The 15,704-nt window shown below is 32.4% G+C and overlaps 1 protein-coding gene across 5 annotated transcripts in view; it reads right to left on the reverse strand.

Moving 5' to 3' along the window:
• Positions 1-15,704, reverse strand: part of LOC148614301 (transmembrane protein 181-like) — a 29,401-nt gene that overhangs the window by 11,605 nt on the left and 2,092 nt on the right. For 2 of the 5 annotated variants that reach the window (XM_088588370.1, XM_088588368.1), the window contains exons 1-9: positions 12,717-12,821; positions 6,436-6,539; positions 5,532-5,602; positions 3,935-4,025; positions 3,214-3,353; positions 2,412-2,531; positions 1,882-1,962; positions 1,440-1,539; positions 194-321 (exon numbers count right to left, since the gene is read on the reverse strand). In XM_088588370.1, coding sequence (XP_088444496.1) covers positions 194-321; positions 1,440-1,539; positions 1,882-1,962; positions 2,412-2,531; positions 3,214-3,353; positions 3,935-4,025; positions 5,532-5,602; positions 6,436-6,539; positions 12,717-12,736 — 855 coding nt within the window. In that variant the 5' untranslated portion in view covers positions 12,737-12,821. Of the gene's footprint in view, positions 1-193; positions 322-1,439; positions 1,540-1,881; positions 1,963-2,411; positions 2,532-3,213; positions 3,354-3,934; positions 4,026-5,531; positions 5,603-6,435; positions 6,540-12,678; positions 12,822-15,704 lie in introns of those variants that run through there. The other 3 variants (XM_088588367.1, XM_088588366.1, XM_088588369.1) reach the window with 2 other exon arrangements.

The following is a 15,704-nucleotide window of genomic DNA, read 5'->3' on the forward strand; positions in this document are numbered from 1 at the left end:
CTATGACAATAAGAAAATTTTAAGCATAGGATATGTGGTAAAAGTGTTAGTTTTCATGGATGTTAATTTTCATGGTTTCATTCAAATGAATATTCTGTTACCATGGATTTAATTACGTCCTTTAAATCCTTAAAGGTGTGTTTAAAGGTGTATTTGTGGCATTTTACTATTTCTTTTTTCTGTTATTACCTACCTGTCGTACACCATGATATATACAGAGCCAAAACAGCAACAATCCACAAAGAAATGAGGCTTGAAACAAGGCATCAAACATGCCAGGTACCCAACTATTAACAAGGAATGTTAGTGGAAATATGGGATCTGTAAATTAAAAAAAAAAAGTAGCAGGCATCAAACATATCAGGGACCCAACAGTTAACAACCAATGTTTAAGAAATATAAATTCTGGTTATGAAATAACAGGGTATCAAACTAACTACCGAGAAAAAATTGCAACATGTGTATTTAAACATACATGTACGAAAACATGTTTAAGACCAGGATTTTTACTTTTAAAAATACACGAAATCATACATTTTCACAAATCTTTAAAAACCATATACTTTTCGTATGAAACCCTATTGAAAACATAAATACCATGTGATAATCATTTACTTGTACTTCATGAATTAATTTATTAGTCAGTAACATATTTTTTTCATATGGTTTTCATGGTGGTCCTAAACATATGAAAAACACGTTGCAATTTCTCATATGTATAATGGAAATGTTGGGTATAAAAAAGAATTGGGCATCAAATAAAAAAATGTCTTACTGTTAACCAGAAATGTTCAAGAATCAAGAATTAAATTAGTCCCACAATAGATATCACAGTTTTAACCAACAAATTTTATGCAACACTGGTGATCAAACACAATAAATTGGATGTGGATGCATGAAAAGATAAATGTCACATACCCTGTAAAAACTATTTTGAAGGTGCATACCAACTTTAAAAATTATTCTAATGACAATACCTCAAGTTTTGGGTGATGAAAATTTATTGGACAGGCATTTGTACATACATGATTGTATTTATGAATTACAGTTTAAACTTTATCCTTCCAACAACTGAAAAATTTGAGTCTCATAAAAATTGCTGAAAACCCTTTTGAGTAACTGTGCTAAAATGAAAAATAATCTCCCCTTTTTATAAATAAAGTCTCGATAACTCATTAACAAACAAAATGCAAATTTAAAAAAAAGTCAAAAGGGATTTCACATCAACATAAATGTTTTGAGTCATTATGCAAAGTATGAAAGATAAAAGGGCAAGGTTATACCATAATATGCTTTGTCTAAAGAGATGGGTGTATAAAAGACTGAAAAGCTTAAAGCCCCTCCTTTCATAGCGCATCAATGAAGTCATACAGATTTTCAGAGGACCTTTTGTTTTGCCTTACAAACTTTGCCTCCCAAAAGAAATATGTAATACAAACCATTATACAGCAATAGAAGAGGTAACAAAACAGACATCCATCTTTGTTCTATAGACCAATCTCTTACTGTAAACTTCCTCAAGGAATGACCAAATATACACTGAAGTAACAATATCTCATTACATATATACATTTTAACTCACCAGGCTCACATGAAAAATATTTTTATGCTTCATATTAATACATGTAAAATGTCTCATTTAAAGAAAACATCTATGATTTACAAAAGTGATCTTAAAGAACCCAAATAAAATATATAGTCAACACTAAAAAACACATAGGAACTTGCTCGTACATTAGTTATCAAATAGTTCTGATAGTAAAATAAATGTTTAGTTTTCTAATTGCCATAAATTTACCTTAGCAGTTCTTTCTAGATGTGTAAATAAAGGTTCAAAGGACAACTACTCTAACCAGGGAGTTATATCATCTGTATACTTACTGTTGCTAAAAATGTGAAGAATAAAAACACAAATCTGATCCAGATCTCTATCTGTGTAAATGAGGAGTTGTAACTTTTAAACTGAAAATGCATACAGAATTACATTTCAAAATGCAAACAAGTTACATAGTACATGTAACATACCAAAATAAGTTTATCTATCAGTGCAAATTGCTGAACAGCAAAGTAATCCAGTGGTATTATATTTTCAGCATTAAATTCAAATGATACTATCTTTTCTTTCAGACCAAACCTTAGATGATTAATATCAATCTTTACTGTGACATCTTACAGCATACCTGACTTATGTTTTTTTCTCATAATCTAGAAATTGAGGAGTATTGATCTTAGGAATGTATGTTATTAGATATGTGTAACTTTCATTTGAAACTTAATTACTTCAGTCTAAATAGATGCCTTCATATGCACAAAAAATTATTAGGTTATAATTGTATGCAAAACATGGACAATTCTATTGACAGCCAATATTTAAGAGTCAAATATTTCGACAACTTATTATAAGAACTCACATAAAACATTATTTCCTTAAAGTTAAATTTTGTCTTCTCTAACCCATAGAAGTTTATGGTTATGATGTAATTATTGTAGTCAAGGTAACCAAGATGGAGCAAAATTAGGTCATCACATTTCTGCAAAATAAAATTTAATTAATTATAGCACTCCCTTCCTTATAGTGTCCTTAGTTCATACAACTTTTGAACAAATTTTTAATGAACTTTTCATCAAGAAAAAAAAAACAAAAAAAAACAGTATCAGTTTATCTCCCTTGTCATGAAAAACAAACTTCCAAATAAAATGTCTTGATAGACAGATTGAACATATAAACCCATATATCTATTTTAAGTAAATAATCAAACAAGAGCCTGCTTTGTTATGGGTGAACATTTTCAGCCATATCTTTAATCCCTCATTGAAAATAATTTAAGCCTTTGACACCTGTCTAAACTTAAAGGTGATAAAAACACTCTATCTTCAATATTCTTTACACTACAGTACTTGGCAATATTCTATACACTACAGTACTTGGCAATATTTTACTAGTGATTGAAATGTGTTAAGCCTTCATCACTTTTGACACAGATGTAGATCCTGAGATTTACAAAAAGGATATCCTTCACATTTTCCTCAAGAAAAATGTGAAAAAATGGAAAGTAATTTTTAAGTTTTTATGTAAAATAATCATAAAATTAACACTGCTCCCTTGGATCCACCTATGTTATTAGTGGTCTGAATGAAACATGAAGTCTACGCAAGACATCACAAAACAAACAAATGTGTTTCTATAGTATTGCACCAATATCAATCTAATACCTTTGAACATTTGAGGATTCTAGTTCTGTTGTGTATTTTAGGACTAAGTTTAGGATTGTCAGCTTGTATTCCACCTTCATCATCGGCTTTTATACCTCGGATCTCCACGCTTACTGTAAACTTCTCTTCAAACTTAGAATCTGAAATATAGTAGTCTCCATTACTAAAAGCATATTTGAACTGCAATTATCATAAAACTATATTACCAGAGATCTAAAGTAGTCTCAGAACAAATAAATGAAAATTTTTTGCATAAATACTATATGGTTTAAGGCTGTTCCAGTAAAATATATGAGGGACAGGGTGATGGCAATTTTATCCTTTGTATATGGGTGTTCAGGTCTCTTGACAAAACATAAAGTTTAATACAAGACATCAATAGAACTTCTATGGATGACTCCTCTGGTGAAAATGTGCCTCCCCCAGGTACCTCATATCTTTTAATGGAACAACCCTTAGTTAATAATATAGGCTTATAATATTTCTAAGTTAATGACATCCAATTCTGTTACAAAAAAAGAAAGTAAACATAAATCAATATCATCAGAACCAATGGTACGCAAATTTTTTGTTGCAATTCCAAAAATTTCCAGAATTTTTTTTTACAAATTTGCCGTACTTCCTCTTCTCAATATTGAAAGATTTTCAGTAATGTATAAGAGGTCACATGACGTATAAATGATCAAACATCAACACATATTTCACTTATCTGTTTACTAACGTGTCTCTGAATCTGTAGTAATATCAGCGATGATCCATAGCTGTTGGTGATATGTCGTCAATGGTGGAGACTTCAGTATAAATGGTCCAGTCTATAACAAAAATGTATTCATAGCTTAGGCCAATCTAAATAAATTCTTGGTTCTCTTAAGCCATATTTAATGTTGAATACTTTCAGAAATAGAAAACAAGTACCTTTTTAATCAATTTTTCTGGCAATAATCAATGTTAAAGCACCTTTATATCACTATTTTCATAAAAAAAAATTAACTCTTAATTATCTAATAATGAGTTTAATTTGACATTCTTTAATCTCAGTTTCCGCTATATAGATGACGTATTATCTTTAAACAATCCTAATTTCGGGGATTTGATACATCACATCTACCCAAAAGAACTTGAGATAAGGATACTATAGACACTGTGAAGTCAGCCTCATGTCTTGACCTACACTTAGAAATCAATGGTAAAGGAAAACTACTGACCAAACTATACGACAAACATGATGAGTTTTCATTCAGAATTGTCAATTTTCCTTTCATCTGTGGCAACATCCCTTTGGCACCTGCGTATGGAGTGTTTATATCACAACTCATAGGTTATGCCAGAGCTTGCCGAAACAACACAGACTTTTTGTATTGTGCTAGAACTCTAACAAATAGGCTTCTGGAACAGGGTTATGTTGCTACAAGATTGAGGTCATCCCTACAGAAGTTTTATGGTCGTCATCATGAACTCGTGGATCGTTATGGTGTATCCATCTGCACCATGAAAACTGACTGATTTATTCAACGTGTCATAGTTTTCCTTTCCTTGCTTGTCTACCCCGGACTTGACTTTTTATGAGCAACTCAGCGATTGTTTCTAGAAAAGCAGAGGACACTTACCCTACCGGTGCACCTGGTCCATGCTCCAAGTTTTTGGTGGAGTCCAAGTTGCTCATTTGGTTTTGTTACTTTGTATGTATGATTTTTAGTTACTTCATGTTCTTTGTTGTGTATGTCAGTTTTCCATGTCAGGTCTTTGTCCCTGGATTACATTCTTTTGATTACCGCTATAACCTTGGTTCCCTTGATTACTCTGTACAGGACATTTAAGTCACCTTGCTCATTTAGGAGTGTTTGCTAAATTTTACAAGTTGGAAAAATGTTGTCATGCCCCATATGGATTATGATTTAAGCTTTTATATTTTGCCTTTATAGATGTGATGAAAAAGAGAATAAGTTAACTTTTTCCATGAACAAAATACATAAGGTAAAAGGTTATTTAATACTTGAAAGCTGAAACTGTAAAACTGATAACGCAATTTATAAATCTCTCATATTTATATTTCCTTTTTTTCTAACTCCTACTATCTCTGATGGTTTTGCAGACAAAGAAGAGACCACAGAATGAATTATGATAAAGATATATCTGTATTGTATTAGAACATGTCAAATCTGGATTGATGATAACAAATATACATTACGATATAACTCTCTACGTATACATAACGATATAACTCTCTCCATTTTAATACAACTGTCAAATATAATAGAAAATAAACATTTTAGAAAATCTTTAAAACGTTTATATTGTTTTACAAATGCAACTCTTACCTTCAAATTACTGGGTTTTTGGGGCCCAAATATAGTACTGTTCTGTGACACTGATTCTATGATTGGGGGACCTAAGTGAAAATAAAAGTTAATCCCAACCAATGTGAAAATGGTTTCCTAGAAAATTATTTTTATATGTGTGTTTTTATTGTAATAAAGTAATTCATATACTGAAAACTTTCACAACATTTAACAGAAATGAAGACTAAATCCATGCAGCATACACGAAATGTAATACATACATTTTGAACTGATTTTAGTTGTGTTTGATTGTGAAATACTTTTTCCACAGTACCCAGATTTTAAAGAGGAGGGTTGTGATCACGCAAAAGTCAGGAATTTCTTGCTTCTGTGTGTCTTGTTTCGTTCTCACATTAGTTTTTTTTTTATGTTACTTGAGTTTATAGGGGCAACTCCTTTGCTGTGTCTGTTTATAGGGGTTGACTACAGCTTGCCTTGTGGAATGAGGGTTTCCTTGTCGTTCACTTAAAACTTTTTGCTGACATTTACATCCTGATGAAATTGTTGTCGCCTTGACATATACATTATACCTATTCTTGTTATATGTACATATCACCAATTGCTTTTGTATGGTAATTCTTGATATTTACTGTAATATATGTACAAATACAAGTATCTGTCAATATAATGTGAGGGAAAATTCATATTTTTGACTTTGAACTTCAGCTTTCTTTTTTACTTTGAATGTAAGAATTACTCTCAGGAATACACCAAGAAGTGAACTAATTTTGATACTGAAATTATCATACAATATCAAGACCTCCTACATGTATCCTAGCTCAAATAGCAATTCAACAAAATGTTCTAAAAATACACATAATGTTAAAATACATGTATATTCAAAAACTAAACTTTAAAAATACACTTATCTGCTTGCACTAACCTGCTACTCCAATAAGAATGCTGATGCCAAAACATATGAAGAATGTAACAAAGACAAGAACAAACTGTCTCTTGTTTAAAGCATAAAGCCTCATCTGTACTGACCTACAAAATAATAAACAAATGTTTAATTTGCTAATACAATCTAAAATATTCTATAGTATACTATATAGTCACAAGATACATCCCCATAGAAAAAAGACAACAAATAATTGATTAACTGACTATTATTTTCTATTGTGGTTTCTGCAACCAAGACAATATCACAAAAAGATAAATAAACAACTACATGTACATGTATGTAAAATTTCAGACAGGAGTCTTAGGTCTCATTATAAAACAGTTCAATTAAAACTAAATGCAAATGCATTTGTAATGAAGATATAGAAACATATGATGAATATGAACTCCTGTTTAAAAGATTCTTACAACAAAACTAAACTAACCACCTCTCCCATAGAGCAGTCATTGAATGTGCTTGAAATGGATTATACAATTTTTACTGAAAAATCAGACATACATTATCTTATTCTTGCTATGAATAAGGTAATAAACAATACATAAGTTAATTAGATTTTATAACAGAGAACTAAATGAATGCTATTATTACAATTTGTAACAGTTGTTTAAATTAGTGATATGATTGCACCTAACAGTTGTTTAAATTAGTGATATGATTGCACCTAACAGTTGTTTAAATAAGTGATATGATTGCACCTAACAGTTGTTTAAATTAGTGATATGATTGCACCTAACAGTTGTTTAAATAAGTCATAACTCATAGACACCCATAAAAATACATGCAATCAAAGATATTGCTTTAGGGGTTGTATACTTGTTGTATGACTTATGATGTACCGTGGTTCTCAACCCCACGTGGGAAGAATGAAGACTGATATTACATTCAACAGGGAGGTTTAAACTTGTTTGCTTGTAGTCCTTAGTTTGTACATTTGTATAATTCATATTCAGTTTCTTTATTGCTGTTGGAATAAGGTACTCAGACCTTTTTCAACTGATTTTTAGGTGTGTTTAATTGTGTAATATTTTTCCACAGTGGCCAGATTTTGAAGGGGAAGGGTTGTAATCATGCCAAAGTACTTAAACACCACTGTATTTTTTGCATCTGTCCCAAGTCAGGAATTTCTGGTCTCTGTATGTCTTGTTTCATTTTCACCTGTAGTTTATTTTTATGTTACTTGAGTATGTAGGGCAACTTTTTTGCAGTACCTGTTAATAATGATGTTTTGGGGCAAGCTGCAGCCTGCCCTGTGGTATGAGGGTTTCTTGCCTTAAGCTGACGGTGGGAATGTTGTATCTTTGACATATTCACTAAACATATTCTCGTTATATTTAATGGTTCAACAAGGGTGTTATTGGATGGGATCAATATAGGAAAAATTAAAGACTTTTAATCAATGAAAGAGCATAAGGTAGATCACACCTAATGTTTCATAACAATAGATGATGTTGGATAAACATACTTTTGAATATAATTTAAAAACATAGGTCACCAAACTTGATTTAAAGATAACTGAACCAAAATGTTACATCTTCTCCTCTGAAACAACTAAATGGATTTGGATGAATGTTAGCACACAAAAAATTGGAAGTTAGATTTTAAAAAGCAGAAGAAATCAGGTTTGTTAGCATATTTCCTTAGGGTATCATGCACAAAGCTTATGCTTCAATTTTCATTCCCTCAAAAAACATGGCCGCCATTACTAAAAAGGAACATAAGGGTCAAACAACAGTTTTTCAAAAATATCTCAAAAACCATTAGGTTTAAGGGAAATGCTGGTGGGGTAAAAGTGTTCAGCATGATGAAATCTACTTGTGTGACGATTTTCATCAAAATCTGTCATCTGATGTTTGAGTTATTGCCCTTTTTCGACATTTTTGGTGTAATTGTTTTAAGGGTATCCTGCACAAACTGATTGTTTAAAATTTGTAATCAGTCAAAAAAACATGACCACCGTTACTTAAAATAGAACAAAGGAATAAAATTACTTTTTTGCTATTTTTTCTTCAATTAGAAGAATAATGAAGATGAAAGTTAATCATAAGATAAATATGATATTCTGAGTTGACATGCAGCATTGAAATTTTTTAAGACAGCCATTTTGTGACCATTTTTACCAGTTGCTAAGATCTGAATGATTTTTGGTTTCATTCAGAAACATGGTATTCAATGTTGAATGGTGATGACGAAAGTTCGTTCTGGGTGGCCATTTTCCCACTAATTTTTATACTTGCTTTGATTTCAATGATATTTGGTTTACATACAATGTAGTAAAACATGGTCTCCTGAGTTCAATTGTGATGATGAAAATGTTGGATAACCATGATTTAACTTCATTTTATGTTCTTTTTCAGCAAACGTATACTAGGTTAATAGCCATTCAGACACATTGGAATAACAGGGCATGGGGATCCCTGCCCAAATTTTTTCCAAAGGTTTTTAAGACACTTTAAAGTGCCTTAGGTACACAGTTTAACTTAAATCATTCATCAATATATGCTATTTTTCAGCATTTTTTTTGTCAAATCACAGTTACATAGGTTATCTTTACTTAGTTAATTGGGCATGGTTTGTCAGGCTTTTCAAGAGCCTTTTGTTTTATGCTATTTTTAAAAAAAGAATAAACTCCAATCTATTTAATATTTTTTTTCATTTTTAGTACAAACTTTTAAATCAATATTCAACATTTTACCTTAAAATTCACACCAAAAAATTGAAAAATGTGTATTTGCTTTCAAAGCATACATGTATTAACTGCAGGACCAGTTTATTTCCTACATGTATTTCACTCCTAAAACTTTATTTATACAAAAAAATCTTTCCACTTAAGTAACAAATATGTAAGATTCAATCTACTACAGTATATCCACTACGGAATGGTGAAGATATCATTGTTGCCTTTTGTAGGCTGTCGGTGACTCATGAATCCTTTTTTCCATCAACAATAGTTGAATGGAATAAACTAGATAGAACATTAAGGGAGATTCAGGCACCCAAACAATTTAAATTGTGTTTACTGAACACTGGTGATAAATTAACTGTTCCCAAACATTTTTGCTACAGCCCAAGAACTTTAAATATATTGACAACTCAACTTCGTAATTCTTCATCCTTTTAAACTTTGATTTGAACAGAGTCAGTATTATACAAAGTCCATTGTGTCATTGTGGTCATACGTATGAGACTGCTCACCATTACTTTTTTGTATGCCTGCTTTATAGCAATGCAAGAACTAATGAGCGACCTACAGCGGGTTCTTGAATTCTGCAATATAGACCTACATCTACTTGTTGGTCTTGCAGAAAATCTATCAGAAAAACCATATCAGGTTGTGTTAAACTGTGTATATTCCTTCGTTAAATGCACGAAAAGATTCCTTATTGCTTGAGCTGAATTAGTACACATCACATCACACCTCACCACATCACCTAATGTTATATTTTTACTATCTCTTATTAACTTTGTAAAACATAAATTACACTATTGAATTTGTATGCCTATACTTTATTGTAATTATTATTATTTCAGGTGAAGATTTCATAACTATGTTATTTTACTTGCGTCGGATCCATTTTGTTTATTACAAATAAAATATGTTTAAACTAAATATGTAAGACAAATTTGATGTACGTGTAAGTATGAGAGGCAGAGCCACCTGTTTGGAACAAAATCAAAACTGACAGTGCTAGCATTCAGCCACTAGCCCGTTGTAAAAAATATATCCAGGCTAGTGAAATGTCAAATGATACATATGAAGTAATCATTGTTCTGGGCTTGTGCAGTTCTGTATAGTTTCTAAGCATTTTTCATGAGAAAGACTGAACTAAAGGTAATGTCTAAGTAATCATTCAGTGGCCAAAGATAATCACAAATATTAATCAAATAAGCTACATGTACAATATATTTACATGTATCCTGGTGTCACTGGTTCTTGATAACATAACATTTTTTTCACCAGTTTGTTGAACTACTTATTAAACAGTTACAATTTTAAAGTCATTATATGAATTGATTTTTGTTTTTATTTTCCCAGAAGATTGGCGAGATTGTTTACATTGTGAGAAAAATACATTTTAGTGTGGTGACCTATTAACGACATTATGAGTACTACGTCATCAGTTCTCGATAGGGATATGACTTTCTGTATGGAGGACATGAGAGACATAATTGGAATGTAAAAAGATAAAAGTATTTCAATATATTTTCATCGATATTTCATATTTTCAGGGTCCATATATTACTTCCAGTGGATGTTATAATTTATTTAATTTGATATGGCTAAAGAATTTTAATCACATCTTACATTTTTCAGTTTGCTGTGATATGGCGTTCCAAGCATAGGAGCAAAGATATACAAGGTTATTTCTTAACTTTGCCAAAAAGAAATAGGCTTTTCATATTATTGCTATTCTATATCTCTTAAAACATTGATAACGGCATGACAATTTTAACGTTTTTGGGTAAGAAATAATAAGATACGACAAGGACTGCACGAAATACATTTTATTTTACTGACAGCCATTCCCAAATCCTGAGTGTGCATGACCGCTGAATATATGACATACAACCATACCTGCCGACCCATGAGGGTTTTTACATGGGGCAACGTGTGAACCGACATTTTCGGGACATATTTTGCAAACTGCATGGGTTTTACTGTAGGAATGTATGAATGAGACAATCACTTTAGCATTAAAGGGCCTTTTTCAGTTAACAACATGTGCAAGCACTATAATAGATTGAAGTTTGTAAGCCCCCCTCTTTTATGTTGAATTCCTCCAAACCTAATTATTAAAATTCTTAAGTTTTATCAAATTAAAAAAAAATATATGAGAAAATTTTTACTTCCATTCAAATTCATTTCTGCTATTTGAAAGCACATTTAGCACGTATTTCTTTCATTCCCTTAACTAATGTCAGTTGAAGTGGAGTAAGTGTTCAAGTTTTGAACTTGAAGAATTACAGTTCAGTAAGTTCTTTTGCCAAAACCAGCCAAACTTCAATTGTGTGACAGTATGATGCTGAAAAATTCCTCAAAAATACGTATTTATGGAAACTTGGGCAAATCTTAATTTTCATTAAATGCATATCATGAGGTGCAGTATATGGGAAATGTAACAAATATTCAGGAATGTTGCTACTGAATTTCAAAAATCTCCCGTAATTAAAAGGAATAGTATTTCTTTTAACTACTGCAAACAAAACTTTTGTTTACATACATGTTTCTACATATTTGACACCTGTTAAAATGACAGTATTGTAAAACTGATTGTGGAGTAGAATTAATCTTTAGAAAATGATTGGATGTTCATAAAATAGTAGTAGATTCAATCGGGATTCATTTTCTAATTCAAACCCTGATCAGCTGATTGCTCCTCAGAGATTACAAAAATGTATTTACCTGTCATAAAATGTACCCTTACCTGTTTATACAGCAATTAACACTTTTTGTCAGATTTATGACTCTTCTAATTATAGAAATGACATTTAAACACGAATTTAGGGGTTTGATTTCAGAGTTTTTAGGTAATTTTGGCAAAATCGGGTTTTTGGGTCAAATTTGACTTGAAAAATCTTGTCAACGGGACAAATGGTCAAAATCGTGAAAACATGATTAAATCGTGTAAGTTGGCAGGTATGCATACAACTTTCAGTAAAAATTTGTTTACATTCACAAAGTGTGTTGGGAAAGGATGGGGCTTAAAGTATGAACTTTTGGGGGTTTAAGAGAAAGGTTAAACAAATAAGGTACTAAATTTTATTGATAATATACATATCTTTATACACAGAATGCTGAAATCAAAGCCGGATAGAAGCAAGGAAGTGTTCAGTATGTTAATTGCTGGTCAACAGACGACACATGCGATTTCATGTTATATGTCAAATTTCCTTTGCGCATCGCCATCAGGCACTCATCATGACTATTGACAACAGATGAATGCAGCGATGCTATCTAAGACAATTATCTGGACTTATGACAGTCATGTACATGCACTTATCTCCCCATTTACACAATTATCTCTGCATACTTATCAATGAAAGATCATAGATCAAAAAGAAATGAGAGAACTAAAATTTAAGGAAACAAGCATGTGTTTTAGAGTCAGTCAACAGAATAAGTGCCCAAAATAGTATGATAAATTGTGAAATGTCTGACAAGTTGTGAAGTCATAAACCAGCAAACAATATTTCAGTAACAATAAATTGAAACAAAGCATTAACCCGATTCCACTATGTTGTTTTGCTTAAATATTTCTTACGACTCAATTTCTCTTGCCATGTTGGCAGGTCAATATTTTCTTTCGGCGACAGATTTTGTTTACGGTAAGCGTCTGTTTGACAGTGATGGCGATATTAAATGTACTTCGGAATCGGTATGAGAAATCCGGAAAAGGACAGATGCACTGCGAACTTTCATTAATTAATTAACTTTTCCCCTAAAATCAAGTGTTTTAAAGGATCTCCTGTACTTGGCGATCGCAATTCTGGTATACCAGTATTGTGCACATTACTGGTGTAAGAAAAATATTCCAGTACTGTGATTTTTTTTTTAAAATTTGTACAATACTGGTATATCAGTATGGTATTTATTGATATTGTAATTGTGTCTTTAATTGTTATGTAAACACAGGCTGTGAATTTGTGCTAAACCACTAATTAAAACACAAAGTAACATAAATGACTGTTTATTGTTATGGACCCGTGCAGGTCCGAGTGTCAAAAGAATAGGCCTGCAGCGGCGATAAGCTTGTCGTAAAAGGCCACTAAATAGTGCTCAGAACCTTTATAATACGGAAAACCTGACCGCAAACCATAGTGGTGCACCGTGTTGGGAAAGATGCCACGTTCCTCACACGTTAAAAAACCTTACTGTGGTATTCTCCCGGAGTAGGAACCATAGGGCTCCGCCACAGGAGGCTAAATTGCCCGACCCCACCCACCTCTCCCTTTCCAGAGGAAATCAAAATTTGTCAACCCCATTATCCTAGTGTCCCATCCCATTTTCCATTTCATCATCATTTCATGTTCATTTTATCATCCACTGCATGTTCATCGCCTGAATATAGCTGAAATATTGCTGCTCGGGCGTTAAACCCCAATAAACAAACAAACGTTTATTGTTATGATCATTTTATCATCGCAATAGAAATTTGAACAATTACAAAAAATAACTTTATTATGCAGACATACCCATAAAAATGTTTTCATTACGATACAAAAAGAAAGTTTTTCTTCATCAATTTTGTTGCATATTTGACATAAAGTTTTTCTGTAGAATCTTTTTGTACCTTACAATCTCTAATGGAAGATTATTAGTGTTAACATTTTTATTCATATTATTTCATTTTTGTCTGGTCTGGTATTTTGCAATTATTTATTTAATCTATATCAGTATTACATAGTTTCCTACCGTAATAGTAATCATGTAAATTTTAAATGTAGGAATGTAAAATATTGCTAGCGCTCTTACTTAAATTATTGTGCAAAGTTTCAATAAAACCTCAATTCTATACTTTTAATTGTACACAATTTATACACAATTAATACTTTTTTGGAAAAGTCATATCTCGTTATACATGCATATGACAGGGTGTGTATACTGAATATAAAGTTTCTGTATTGGTTGGTAGTCATGGCCACACCTCCATAGTCCTAGCTGACAGTTACAGAACAAGGTACAGATTGAAAAAGGAGCGGACCCGGCGTATGCCCCCTCTTATTGGGAAAAACAATATTTGCATGAAATCTTGAGTTTTTTTGACAAGTTCTACACCCCCTTCTCCAAAAAAAAAAAAAAAAAAATCCCGTTTGGTCTTAAAATTCCATTTACGCTCAGTTATAGCCTAAAATCCTGGATCGATTCGCCCACTGAATACATTAATTAAAAACGCTTTTTTACACATTCACATTATGTAATAGTAACATATTTGTGAAGCTAGTTTTATAGAATTGATGGGAATTGAACGAATTCGATTTTTAATACGTTCAATGCGTTTATATATTTATATTGCTTTTGCCTTATGATATTCTTATTTACATGCAAGTAAAGAGCGTTTTGATATCCTTTATTGGGCCATGTGCGGGTCCGGGTGTCTAAAGAATAGGCCTGCAGCAGCGCTAAGCTAGTCGTAAAAGGCGACTTAATAGTGCTCAGAACCCCGGCCGGGGTCTAGAGCGCTCTGCCCACAGAACAACTGGGTTGTGTGCTCAGGTGGTGGAATGGGGTATCCCTGGCATGTAACATGCTTGGGTTGTCAGGCCATAATACGGAAAACCTGACCAAACCATAGTGGTGCAACGTGTTGGGAAAGTTCCTCGCATGTTAAAGAACCATTCTGTGGTATTCTATTGCAGTAGGTACAATTGGGGTAAATTGCCCGACCCTACCCACTTCTCCCCCTATTTCCAGTGGCAATCAAGATTTGCCGACCACATTATCCTTGTATCCCAACCCATTTTTATTAATTTTCTTTTCATTTCATCAGCATTTCATGTTCGCCTGGATATAGATGAAATTTTGCTGCTCGGGCGTTAAACCCCAGCAATCAACCAATCAATATCCATTATTAGCAATGGTAATTGTTTATTTTCTCGAACTAATCAAAAGACACGCATCGTAACTTCTGTTGTAAAGCTACTCCAGCAATGCTAGAGGTTGTCTGGCAAGCTATTTTCCGACATAATACCATCCTGTTGAAGTGTGGATGAACGGAATTCCAACATTTTACGTTGCAGTAGTGTGGTAGCGCGGGCACGAACTGAACTGAACGACTCTACGAATAGCGAGATTCGTGTCAACAATAGAAGTATTACTTTTTTCAATCTTAGGAAAAAACATCTTGCGATAAAACAGCTGGCAGTTTATGCAATTTTCAACAAATATGTTTACCTTATAATTCAGTTATCTCAGATCATTATGTTATGTGTTGACATTTATATGGGCGCAAATGAGACCGGCGCGACCTTCACTTGCAGTGTTCAAAATAAACACGTCAGTTCTTTCAAGCATCTTTGTTTTTGGCGATGCACACAATTAACTATGCATTGTCAATTCACGTATAAGTATTTTCAGTCCCTAATTGTGTTTGCTACATACCCAAAGATATTCCGGAGTTTCCATTGACATAGGGTTTAATTTGATATAGGTGCACGTGTTATATAGACATTTAACAGGGTAAAACATTTTGAAATATGCAATAAACATTTAACTTTTGAGATAAAATATTACGTTCTGTATATTTGAGCTT

This window comes from Perna viridis, chromosome 6 (assembly GCF_037379345.1).
Source record: "Perna viridis isolate PV_CMFRI_1.1 ecotype Kerala chromosome 6, ASM3737934v1, whole genome shotgun sequence".
Lineage (NCBI taxonomy): Eukaryota > Metazoa > Mollusca > Bivalvia > Mytilida > Mytilidae > Perna > Perna viridis.